A 14062-nucleotide genomic window follows, 5' to 3' on the forward strand; every position below is an offset into this window, starting at 1 on the left:
TGAATAATGGTTCTGTTGGTGCAGTACAGTCACTATATGTGATAATACGCATGATACGTTTTTGAATTAGAAAAAGATCATTTAAATACGTGGGGTATGTACTACCCCACACTTCAAGCCCATAGATAATGTGTGGTCGAACAAGAGTATTATAAAGCATGACTAAGATTTGCTGTGGTAATGTATGATGTAGCTTTTGGAGCAGATCGTGCCAAGATGTATGGTTGGAATGTCATGAACTTTTGTAGAAAACCCATCACATTCCACTTCATTAACAAAATTCAATTTGATAAAAGTTTATACCCTAAAATCAGAATGCTTTAGTTTAAATTAAGTAATACATGTTACTTGTAATGTACACATCCATCCATCCATCCATCCATCCATCCATCCATCCATCCATCCATCCATCCATCCATCCATCCATCCATCCATCAATCAATCAATCAATCAATCAATCAATCAATCAATCAATCAATCGATCGATCAATCAATCAATCAATCAATCAATCAATCAATCAATCAGTCAATCAATCAATCAATCAGAAAATTTATCAAATGTGCCTATGTATGCCAAATACAAATGTAAAGTCCAGAGGCACAGAGTTATACCGTATGTTGAAGTTTTCATTAATATATGTACAAGTTAAGGATCTTCCTGAAGGCATTACAAAAAATGTACAATGTAAGTATGGGTTTCTGTAGTAGTGCAACAGGAATGGTGTTGATATTAACGAGAGTATAAAAATAATAAAACTGATAAAAGAAATGTAAAATTCAAAACTAAGCAACAAACATTTATGTTGATACATAGATCTTTTGTGTATAACCTGGTTGTCAACCTCTCTTCTTGTAAATGAGAGATGAAAATGACTATTGTATTTGTATTGTGTCTTTCTATGGGGTTTGGTATCAAACTATTTCATGTAGGATCTCTATAGTTGACTTCAATGTGTTTACCTGAATGCAATTGTTCATCTCCTGTCATGCAGTCTTTACAACTCTCTGATTCTTACTTGCAGTGCCCCATAAATTTCTGTAAAGTTGGTCCCATTCTAACAATAGATGGATAGAGTTTACTTCCATTGGTAGTTCCATGCATCAGTGAACAGCTCTTTACCACTACATATACAGTTATGTTTAAATGCATGTACATCGTATAGTTAGGCTCTTTTTGTTTCAGACTGTTGATGTGTGTACATTGTATATACAATGTAAATTAAGTTTGATTTGGTATTAATTGCATACTGTAGTGTAGGAAATGCAAATATCAAATCAATGCCAATTGATGGCTTTTGACAGACAAAAGATATTTGAAGGGCTAATTTTCAATCCCAGGTCAGTGCCTCCACACTTCCAAACATGTATCAAGCCAGCATTTTCATGAATACAGTCCCCAAAACTGTTCTCAAAAATGTAGTGACAGATTTCTTTCCTGTATATTCATATTCATTGTAATACACGTACATTGTATGAACAAATGTAGTCCAACATTAGAAAGTAGAAATCTGTAATACTCTCTAAAATGGCAGTTTCATTGGCTCTCAATGAACTCTGTGACTCTTAGCATGTTACATGGTCAGAGTCATCTAGCATATTAGAGTCATCAAGTTCTACTAAGTATTTAGATATACTATATCTAAAAGTATTACAAATAAAATTGATACTAATACATATATTACATGTAAAGACATTGATAGTGTGTGAAAATATTTTTGAAAAAGATAAAACTGTTGTACAACTGACACAGACAACTTCTTCTTTTGTGCTTACAGAGGAAGAATTAAAAAGACTGAATGAAGCCATAGCTATATCAGAAGATACTTACCAAGCAGTAGGGTTTAGTTATGACGATCTGCCATCGTCCAGTACGATAGATACGTACGACCCTACGCAGCCAACAGACGATTACGAAGATGATGCCGATAAAGAAAATCAAGGTATGTCATGTATTGATATTGTACATCTATCTTTCCACATTTCACAAAGTCCCAGGGTTGTTGGCAACATTATACATATCTAGAAATGTCTGGGTAGAGATAATATCTTCATAACAGAACTAAAAGGTTATGGGATAATAGAACTGTGAAATCATATTGTTGTGAGAGTGGGTGTGGTACCGTACACTGTATGTCCATGTATGTATCATATTCATAAGTTCAATAGTAGCAATTAAGCACAGGTAGCTGTAACTTTTCGCAAGTTATATTTACCCATTTGGAAATATACCGTACCAAATGACAGTTTAGTGTTTTCAGTTGTTGATCAATATGATGGTACTAGTGTACACTGGCTGTTTTATGTAAACAGTTTTAAACTGAGAACTTGTTTGTCAAAACATAAATTTGGCTTGATGTCTGTATAAAAACAGTTTTAAACCAAGGATGTGTGTGTCAATAAATTTAATTTTACATCAATTTATACATGGTAGGATGTTGATAGGGCTTAATTACTAGGTGATAATGGTACATGCTTTGACAATGATTACAGTAACATACAGATAGTCAAAATATGAACAATGAGTTTTATGGCAAATGTGGTTCAGTTTACATCTACATCTATACTATACAATTTGACTGGGGCTCTGAGATACAAAATATGGATTATATACATGTATTAAAAGCTATGAAAGTATAGATTGTGTATACATACATAGACTGTATAGCCAGCCTCTTCACTAAAACCAGGTATCTTCACTATTCAAGCGTGTTAATCTTATATCTCAAGGCCCTAAAATATTATTTTTTCAAAAGCCATGTGTTGTATGACACCATCAGTATTAAAATAAGATTGAACTTTTTGTCAGGCCAAATGAGAACAAGAACATGGTTCCAATCACCAGGTACATAACATAACATACTTTTTCTTGCCAACCATACAGTTAGTTGCCTATGTTATGAATGTCAGAAACTAACAAAAAAAATAACAACATATAGACCTCCCCCCCTCGCATACAAAAACATACACATACTAAAAATGTACACATACACATACACAGTCATACACATACACAAAGTACACACACACTTACAGTGATACACACATCCCAAAAAAAGAAAAGAAAGGGAAATGAAAAATATATCTGTACCAACAATCCTAGCTACCTGTACCTGTATACATGTATATGTATACATACTGTATCACAGTGTATGTACATGTAATATTACCACCAGGAGAGAATCTGTATTTTAAAGAACTTATAGCTAAAATGATGTAGGCTTGGTGACATGACATTTATTACACACCCTCAGACAACTTCTAATGCAAAAGAAACAATGACATTGTAGAAGTAGTCAAGATGAAATGTTGATTATTGGTAAGAAAATAAACAATATTGCAGTCATTCAAATCAGCAAGTAATGTTTTCATTAGAAGCCTTTTTTTCTTCACTGTGAAAGAATGGTAATGCTTATCAGTGTTCAATGTGATTGGACAAAGGATCCTGCTGTGTGTGCAGTGTCTCTGTTATTGTTAGTCTACAGTTGAAATATGTCTAGCTCTGTGTCAAAAATGTAATGTCCCACGAGTGAAACACCAAGCCTACATCATTTTAGCTATATTTATCATCAAGTATGGAACTACATGTACCTACAAGATTTTTACAAAATAAAAGCCCCAGAGGGAGTACTGATAAAATACTGAACAACCAGTAAGGCATGTTGATGTTATCACTGTTTCATATCATTTGGATGATGTATAGTTGCCATGGGATTTTGAAATTGTCAAAAAGAAAGTTCATTTCTTGCTGACAAGCATTTTCTTTAAACAATGCCCAACAATTGTATTGATTTTCAGTAACATTCATGACAAATCTTAAAAAAATGTGAAAATGAAATAAATGTATAGGTATCTGTGAGTTTCAGGGAAGCATACACATTTCATTCAATGACTTATAAATAAATACATGCAAGAATGAAACTGAAAGATAAGAACAGGGTAATTGAGTACCCTTGACCTTTTCAACCAAAGTGAGATACAAAGTAGAAATTTTTATCAAGGTACAGTACTGTTTGAAAAAAAAGTAATCATGTGTTCATGTAATTGTAAGAAGGTACGACTGTTTCACCATATAAATTGGTCTGTATTCACATAAAATATACTTTTGTATTGGAAAATAATGGTTATATCATACACTAAAATCAAATACACATGTTTATATTTTTGATATTTATGGTTTTGTAATGGCCATATCATATTATACTAGATTACATCATATTAATACTATAATGATTTATTCATATACATTTAAATTATCTTTATTATCATGTTTGTACTCACTTGAGTCACAATAAATTATCACCTGACTATTGAGTTAGCTGAATCAATAAACAGCCAGGTCATTGTCAAATCTATAAGAAGAAGGTCAATGTTATACCATTATTCTTATTGTCTAAAGATATTCAGAATCAGTTGGCGTAAAATCAATTAATTTTTGAATAAAATGATTCATAAGTGTATAAAATGTCAAAATATGAGATACATGTATGATCAGATAATTTAAGTGACATCAAATGATTAATACTTAATTAGGAAGTGGACCAATAATTTTGAAAATTCTTCCCCAGTCCCTGCATTTTTGTTTATTTGTATACTACATGTATAGTATAGTATAGTGTTATTATATACATCATCAGAGTGTAGAAAGTGACATTTTTGTAATAAAGAGACTGATTGTATGTTGTGTAAGCAGGTGTTACAGACAGTACATATCAAGATATGATGGGATCACAGTCTATCTATCTGTGTTTTTAAAGAGTGAGTCAGTCTACATTTTACGACTTAATGGCATCAATCCATCCTTGCACCAGCTAAAAAACGAAATACAAATATATATTTGTATTTTGTTGATTTGTGAACAACCACCTCATTTTATAAGTGTGTCATTTACTCCTTTACCTAATCTGTACAGTTGTTTGTTTAAAAAAACATCTTTATGTACAAATGTAGACGAAATTGTATCCATGCATTTTCACTTGGAGTTGTAATCCGAATGTGAAAGGTTACTTATGCATGTATATGTACATTCTCTACATGTACCACCATTTTATGAGTGAAATCATATTGAAATTAACCACTTTATTTTAGATCTTGGACGCTTGTCAATGTGTGATTACATATAATATATATACAATATTACAGGTACATGTACATTAGTCATGATGGTCAAATGGTGGTAGAGTGGTTGGCTTGCAATCTGCCGGGTGTAGATTTGAGCCATGTCGCTGCCATTTGTTTTAAAATGGCTTAAGTCCTTGGGTAAGATTTGAACTATGATTGTGCCTTAAGTAGTAAACCCAGCTGTGGACCTGTTAGGATAGAGATTGCAATGTGAATGCTTTAATCCTATGCACTTATAAAGGCTGCAATGGATTGTGTGCTCCCCAGGGAGTTTAGGAAGTATAAAGGGTCATTGTGCCACTATAGATCCATGCCAGGGGTAATAATTGTTTTGTAGAGTGCTTTGAGCACATAGTGGGAAAGCGCTAGAAAAAACCAACATTATAATATATCATGTATACGATTGTAAAGTGAGGCATCAGAGATTTTTAACTAAGTAGTATTTACATGATAGCGATTATGATATCAACATTGCCTTGAACTCATGCAGAATTTCATTTGTTCAGTTCAGTTATAATACATACATGTTCTTTACTGAGATAATATTTTGTAGTGTAATTAAACGTGTATAAAAATAAAACTAAGTTAATTCCTACACTCCCACCGCTACCCTCATCCCCGGGAATAAAATCTGGAGATAGCAGAATGAGAATCACTTACGTGTAATATGTGTACAATATTGGAGAAAGTAGATAGTCTTAGCTTGACTAGTTAGTTTAAACTATCCCATACAGTTTACAAAATGATGGTGTTAGTTAGTGATAAATTAAAGGTAAGTTTGGATTCACTTCCAGATTCTTTTATTTGCTATCATAATATCATATCAGTGGAGCTATGAATTACATTGGATGATTGTTCTGGCCCAAATTTGTCTATAGCTCCATCCTTACAACAGTTGCTCACATCTAAATGTTACAAAATGTAGCTATCTTAATTCAACCTTGGTCTTTAACTTTAAGTTCATTTATTCAATAGTATTGACCTTCACCTTGAAGACATTTGATGTTACATTGTATTTACTTCCTCAGTAAAGATGTTATTTTCACTGTGTGAATTGCAAGAAAGTCACAACCCTTGCCAGCTGGACTACTTGTATCAATTTCAAGCTTTCATAAAGTAGGTACAAGTTGACCTTACCCGGCAGTATAACCTGATATAGTGAGATTTAATGGTGGGTGTATAGGTCTTTCCAAATGAATAAATAATAAATGTATGACAGTTGAGGTAGTCAGTTATGATTTGATAACAGAGAAAAAAGTCAAGGACACAAGTTTGTTTCAGGAAATAAATGGTCATTTTGTCTTTGTTGAAGTAATCAAGTGAATACATACATTTGTATTGTGTTGAAAATCTCCCAAATTTGTTTTGAAATTAAAGTACAGTAATTGGAGGGAGTTGATTCTGTGTGAGATTAAATCTTGAAAAGTCTTCAGCAGAGAAAATGTAATAGATCTGATTTAGTACAGCCATGTGAACTATTGCCATTTACATAATGAAAAATATTTAGGGGAGCAGAGCATACAGGTATGTGATTTAGCGTTGCCATGGAGAAGACAGTGGTTTCAGATGATGGGTATAATCTTAACTGAACAGGACATTCTGTCATACATACATCTACATTGTATGATTGTATATATGTATGTACAGATAAACAATATACAATAATGTCATCTAAAAGGAAAGCATGCATAGAAATTTGCTATCTACCTCAACGCTATACACTATAGAAAATGATCTGTGCGTGATGAACAGACAAAGCAAACTGCTGTCAATGAGACATTGGATGTGTTTCAACACAGAGAGGAACATATGAAAATAAAAAGATGCAACCTTCTGCTTCAGGGAAACTACTCCCAGCTGTAACATGGCATTTGTTCATAATGTTAATAAAGCTATAGCTGTTGTCAATGAGCACAGTGGGTTATAGAGCAATGCCCTATATATATATTTCATGAACTGCCTGTATACATTTAGGGATGTTGTGCAATGCATTGGGTAACAGCTGTCAGTGAATAGAAACCTGCATTGAGGAGGGGTATTTAGTTAGCCAATGGAAATTGTTTTGTTTCCATTGTCTAGTATCTTGGCCTCTATTGTTCAACTTATATCATTCTATGTAAATTTTATGCAAATTCATTATAAGCAGGTTATGCTCAACTGAGGTTTTTGCTGGTCAGTAACATACTTCTGAATAGAGTGTTTATTTAAGGATTGATACCCTTAGGTCATTGCTGATATTCAGAACTGCCCTTTGAAAAGAACAAGTAGGTTAACATTGAAGTGAAAGTAGACTCTTTAGTCCCCTATGGGCACTGCCTGGAGGAGACTTATATTGAGTTCTGTCTGTGCACGTGTGCACCTTAATATCTCTGGTATGCATCAACTGATTTCAACCAAACCTGGCACAAAGGTATCACACTATGTTAGAAATATGCCCTTATTTTGTTTACGACCGAATCAAATATGGCCAAATGGCAGCCATATTTAATATGCATCATAACTTTGGAGGTATATGTATTGACTTCATTCAAGTACCTATCCCCATTTATCAAATGTGCACTTTCTTTTAAGACCTTGACCTTAGACCTTAAAATTCTTCCTCAAGGTCAAATATCCAAATTTGGGTTAACTTCATACCAGTTTGAACAAAACATTTCAAGTGTGATAATCATGACTTGGGCTTGACTACATGTACGTGAGGTGTACACAAGTTACTTAATTTCACTTTGATTTTTGTTATCCATGTTTAAGGTCAAATAGCAAATTGGTCAATAAATTATGAATACCAGTTGGGGCTGTGTCTTCGATGAAGGCCTGTTTTATGAATGATGCTAAATAATTAGAGAAAAATAAAATGAAAAAGGTATATGTGGAGAGCAAACTAAAAATGTTCTGAAATGACTGGGTAATGCCAACATATTAGCTCTTCCCCCTATTTTATCCATAATATAAGTGAATTATAAACTTCTGTAATCTGATCACAGAATACATGAATATGGATATAAAAGATATTTTCACTGAAGACCTCTTTTCATTTATTTTGCTGGAAAACAGCATAAAAAGTACTTCCTAAATGCCTTCTTGGTCAGTGCAGCAGAGTTAGTAATTCATAAACAATTACATATAGTCTTAAGACTGTAAAATTGCAAACATTTCTAATATCAAGGTTTACAGTAATTCTGTTATTTATTTTACATACGTGATAAGCTGACTGCCTCTTTAAACAGTATTACCTTGTCAGTGTATAAAATAAAGATTGAATACATTGAGTACAAACCACAAGTATTCTGTGATGAGTATCATCCCCCTACTAATGTAGAGGTCATCTCAATATGTATCTACAATCTACTTGTACAAATGAAGATTTTAATCAATGTATAGTTTGTCATCTAAAGCTATAAATATCAATGTTCCTGAGATTCTGTCATAATATAGACAAGTGATAGGATTACTATTCCACTAAAGTCATATCAACTGGCCAATACCCTGTATGAATATATTGTTCATAAATATGTATGTGTATATGTGTTCAAAGTGCTGCCATGAAAACAAATACATTCTATCATTCCACCATGTCACTCCTCAACGCTCATCACATCCAGGTACCAGTTCTTCTGTGAGTTCGAATTCTATCACTTGAATTTCAGTTAGTCGTCTGAAGATCGCATTCAAGCGTGAAACTCTGAGTAATGGCTCCGTACCATAACTTGTGTATTTTGTGTATAATATGTGTGTGTGTGTGTGTGTGTGTGTGTGTGTGTGTGTGTGTGTGTGTGTGTGTGTGTGTGTGTGTGTGTGTGTGTGTACAAACACAAAAATATAGGAGTGCAAAAGTAACAAGTGATCATCCATATAGTCCTTCTCGATGAGTATATTGCTTGACTTTTCAAATGGCAAATTATTCTTTGACAAAAGGCATACAATGTCAGGGTTCGCACGGTCCTGGAAATCCCTGGAAAACCCTGGAATTTCAAACCTTCCCTGGAAAACCTTGGAAAATGTGCCCTACCCCTGGAAAACCCTGGAAAATGATCACGATCAATCGATCGATTAATATTGACGATCGTCATGTCTGTGCTCGAGCCACCCATTCATTCATATGATTCTGAATCTCGTAAATGTGAAATGGCGAAAATATTTTCAAAGGCTTTCGCCACGGTGGTGAATCAAAATTCACGCCGATTGAACCCAGACAGTCAAACGATCGTTCCACGAGACACTTTGCCCCTGAGACCGTGCCTATGCATAGTTGAATGGGCGCCGCAGTGTTTGTTTCGATCTTGCGTATATTGCTACTCCATCTCCCAGTCGTCATTTCAGGGACATGATATTGTAACAGTCCCGGCCGGGGGTAACAGTAGGTCTGCTAACAAGATTATCATAACGTTGTAGCGAGTATCAAAGCATCATCAACTACGATTAGAAATTGTTACAAGTTCGGCGCACGGGTCGACATACTACAAGCTCAGGCATGGCAATACTAGGGCTAGGGCCTAGGGAAATGCAGTTGAATTTCCGGGTTGTGGAAGTACGGTTGTGATTTTTATGTCGTCGATAAATGGGTATTTGTGTTACATGTTCTAAAAGAATAAACTACTGTTTTATGTTGTCGGTACAGTAACATTCGTCAACGGTCAAGTTGAGTTGAGAAATTGCGATGTTCAGCAACTCGTGGCATCCGTACATAAACATCGAGATGCAAGCGATGAACGTGCCGGGGTATTCAGTTATTCATAGCTCGAAATTTCGTTACGTAAATGACGTTTTCATTCAAAATTTTAAAGAAAATTTTTTTTTTAGGTGACTTATAAATCTAGTAACATCAAACCATACAATAACAAGGACAAACTTTAGTTTTTAATTTATTTTTCTGGATATGTCTGAATTAGACTGACGAATGCTGCGACTCAATCTTACACGATCAATGCACCAGCTTGACGAAACGGCTACTTAGGGGGTAGGATAGAGGTTTCTCCGTTAATCTTAGCGTGCAAACGTGGTTTTGAAACCAACATCTTGTATAGTGTCGATTGTCTTTAAAATGTTTTGTCACATATTATGGGAATTGTTGATAATTTTTTCTCGTCCACATCAGACAATTAGATGTCATTCAAAAAATATACTTTAGTGTCAACACCCCTGGAAAATGGCCAAAATCAATATGAATACCCCTGGAAAACTGATGAAAAACCCCTGGAAAGTCCTGGAATTTTGTTTTCCTTTAAGTGTACGAACCCTGAATGTACAAATGTATATACGATGATCATGGGCAATCTACCCCATGAATACCTGTGTACTGAAAAATAGAACAGTATTACAAAAATGTATATACATATATGTCAGATGTTGTTAATAGTTCTCTTTGTAATCAGTAAATCTTCAGTAAAAATAAAATCCTAACTTAACATGTCATTTCCTTCTGGGAAGAAGCCCTATTTGTGTAAAAACAGTATTGTTGAATTGCATTGGAAGAACATGTCATGTTTAAGTGTTAATTGTCCAATATTGATCATATTTAGGTTTCTGTTGTACAGCATCTAACATAATATAAATATTATATTTAGCAAAATGAATAAGTGCTGGTAGTATGTGTACAAGAACATTAAATTATATTTGCACAAAGTCAGAAAACTCCCTGTTCTAACATATTGTCATAGATGTACAATTCAATACAAGTTCCATACATGTTTGTATTCATGCTGTACCTCAGTTTAGTCAAATCTGATTTTAGCACTTTGTATTTTCGTATGTTGCTATTGACTGGGTAACACTTCAATATTACATGTATATTTTTCTTCGTTCAGCCAAAGAAAACTATGAGTGAGTCAGTTTGCCCTCTAACGATGGCAAAATTTTGTTGTTGTGATTCAAAATGACAAAAACTATGATTTCTTATGAGTCACCACATAGTAACTAAAGCAAGATGTGGGGAACACAGAGTTTGGTACATCACTAGAAATTGTGTGCATCAGTGGCCCATCAAATTGGCTTAGAGTTAGAGGCCACATTTTGAGTAACCTACGTAGAAACGGGTGATGACATATGACCAGGATATATAATCTGTATTTTCTGTTCAAAGATTATAACGTGGCTTGTGCATGGTATAATAATAACTAGTACTTTATCATACCAACTTATTTAACAACTGATCCATTGGCCTATGGTATTCAACTATAAATGTGTCTACATTAGCTGAGAATGGTGTCTGGGTACTCTGAAAAGTTCTATTACAAACTTTATGTCCCTCTAAAAAAGTTCTGTTTCATATATACTAGTAGTAGAACATGTACATTTGTATTTGACACAGGAAAAGACTTCACTGGATCTATTTGTATATATTATTCGTTAGTGTTTATTCCCTAAGTTTTAGTGTAGAGCGTTATATTTTCCCCGATAACATTTCCTGTGAAAATTGCTGAAAAGACTATTATATGTGAGAGAAATATATCAATCTAAAACACAACTAAGTATGCAATCTCAAACTTCTATAGGAACATTGTCCTAAAATAACACTTTTAAATACAAGTAAACACGAAACTAGTCAATGATTTATATCCAGCATACCAATAAGGTTACGTCTCCAGCTGGATGCTACTTTGCAAGTGTGTTTCTGTTGGTTATAACTGAAGAAGTTCACAAAGGTGCACCCTTAGGAAATGTCAGATGTGGTCAGCTCATGGAATGTACATGTATTGAACAGTTTCAGATGCTAGTATTGCGTGAGAACCTATGTCTCTACCACAATAACAACATTTGAAAAGAAGGAGCTTTATGTTAGTCTAGATTCCATAAACATTATGAATGTTTTAAAAGCAAACAAAGGTACGCACTATAAAAGGTACCTATCAAATATAACATTTTCTCGTGTGTTTCATTCTGAGAATGTATAAAAGGTTGGACTGACTTTGTTCAATGGGTACGTGCAAATGTGTTTCTGCAGTATACAATGTACATGTAAGGTAATTGTATGCACAAGTAAAAATAAAATGATATCTTTCACTTTTAAGAGCTCATAAAGATCTGTTGTAAATTACCACCACATATTGTGTGCCACATCAGGCTGCTGTATAATGTATTGTATATGGGCATTGACCTATAAAGTCATGTAGCTCAGTAGTCTAGAGACTATCTGTGGCTTCCAATCTCTTGGATGAAGAGAGATCTTGAAAGCCATGGATAGCCACTAGACTATATTGGTACTAGTAACTCATAGACTTGCTGTGTTGTAGAAAACTACTGTAAACCCATATACATATAGATAGTTTCAAAACTAGGAAATTGTGCAATTTGACAGTCTTCAACTAGTTCCCAAAGAGTAATGTTTACATACATATTTCTAAGCCAGGTGCACTCTCTTTTAATACAAGAATATTTCAAACTTTGTTTGAAGGAATATATGTAGTGTCCAAAACATAGGATAACTGTATGTGTGTCCCACCAAAATGAACATACATGTATGCATTTGAATAAATCAAATTTTAGTATAAAATATATTTTCTGTTATTTTCGTTAATATTTTCTTGGCTTGTATACATTGTATGTTGAATCTCAGTATAATTTGACTTTAAGTGACTTTTCATCTCAAATCATTGAAAATAATATCTAAGTAGAATTTACTAGAAATTTGAACAGACAACTGCTCTTCAAGTTCAATGAAAATATGTACAATCATGTAATAATACAAATGTACTATTATTGTGATTGGAGAATTCAGTAGTTTGAGGATCTTTAAATTGAATACCAAAAGTAGATTTATCAAAAATATTAAAATCTTTACTGTGTTCTCATTGTCTACAAAAGTAGATTTATCAAAAATATTAAAATCTTTACTGTGTTCTCATTGTCTACAAAAGTAGATTTATCAAAAATATTAAAATCTTTACTGTGTTCTCATTGTCTCCAAAAGTAGATTTATCAAAAATATTAAAATCTTTACTGTGTTCTCATTGTCTCCAAAAGTAGATTTATCAAAAATATTAAAATCTATACTGTGTTCTCATTGTCTACAAAAGTATATTTATCAAAAATATTAAAATCTATACTGTGTTCTCATTGTCTCCAAAAGTAGATTCATCAAAAATATTTAAAATCTATATTGTGTTCTCATTGTCTACAAAAGTATATTTATCAAAAATATGTAAAATCTATACTGTGTTCTCATTGTCTACATTTGTGACAATTACAGTGTAGTAGATCAGTGCTTATCTTGTCTACTGACTTAATGTGAGACTCTGCTGCACTCATTGATAATTTCCGGAAATGACAAATTCAGTCATTATAGTCCAGAGGCTTCATGTATCTGTGGCATCGAATCTCTTCTCCTCCCTTCAAAGTCACAACTATCCTCTGGTCTAGGCATTAGACAAGTACCGCAGTCAGTGCTCTCACAAGGAAAACTGAAAATGATAAGTAAATGTTTTAGTTAAATTTGTGTAATAAAGGCAATATAATATTGTTATGGAAATATGTCCATATTATTTTCTAGATATCTGAATTGAAATTACTCTAAGTGTTGTTGGGAGAATCTTTATATTAAGTACATGTATTTTATTTGTACATAACATGTACGGGGGAAAAAAAACTTGATTTCTTATTAAGCCTTCACTACAGTTTAATCTTACAAAGAACGTTAGTGTGCGGAACAACAACAAAAATGATAGAATCTTATTACCTCACCATGTACATCCTGTGATGCTAACATTTTATGTACATGTAGGTATATCATACATGTACATGTATTTTCAAACATTTATTCTGCAGAAAATGTCAGAATTTTTAGGGAATTTCCTTGGCTGAACAAAGAATAATATTGGGGAATAATATCACACATGTCAGTGTATACTAGTACTACAGGTGTGATATTATCACATTACTATTTCTGTTATTTAAATATGGGGTTTAAATATATGATTAAAGATTTCAATTGATATAAAATTATGGATAA

At 33.4% G+C, this 14062-nt stretch overlaps 1 protein-coding gene across 1 annotated transcript in view; it reads left to right on the forward strand.

Moving 5' to 3' along the window:
- Window positions 1–14062, forward strand: part of LOC144448963 (splicing factor, suppressor of white-apricot homolog) — a 70089-nt gene that overhangs the window by 19560 nt on the left and 36467 nt on the right. The window contains exon 3 of the mRNA XM_078139352.1: window positions 1776–1940. Coding sequence (XP_077995478.1) covers window positions 1776–1940 — 165 coding nt within the window. The remainder of the gene's footprint in view (window positions 1–1775; window positions 1941–14062) is intronic.

The sequence above is a fragment of the Glandiceps talaboti genome, chromosome 18 (genome assembly GCF_964340395.1).
Source record: "Glandiceps talaboti chromosome 18, keGlaTala1.1, whole genome shotgun sequence".
NCBI classification, from domain to species: domain Eukaryota; kingdom Metazoa; phylum Hemichordata; class Enteropneusta; family Spengelidae; genus Glandiceps; species Glandiceps talaboti.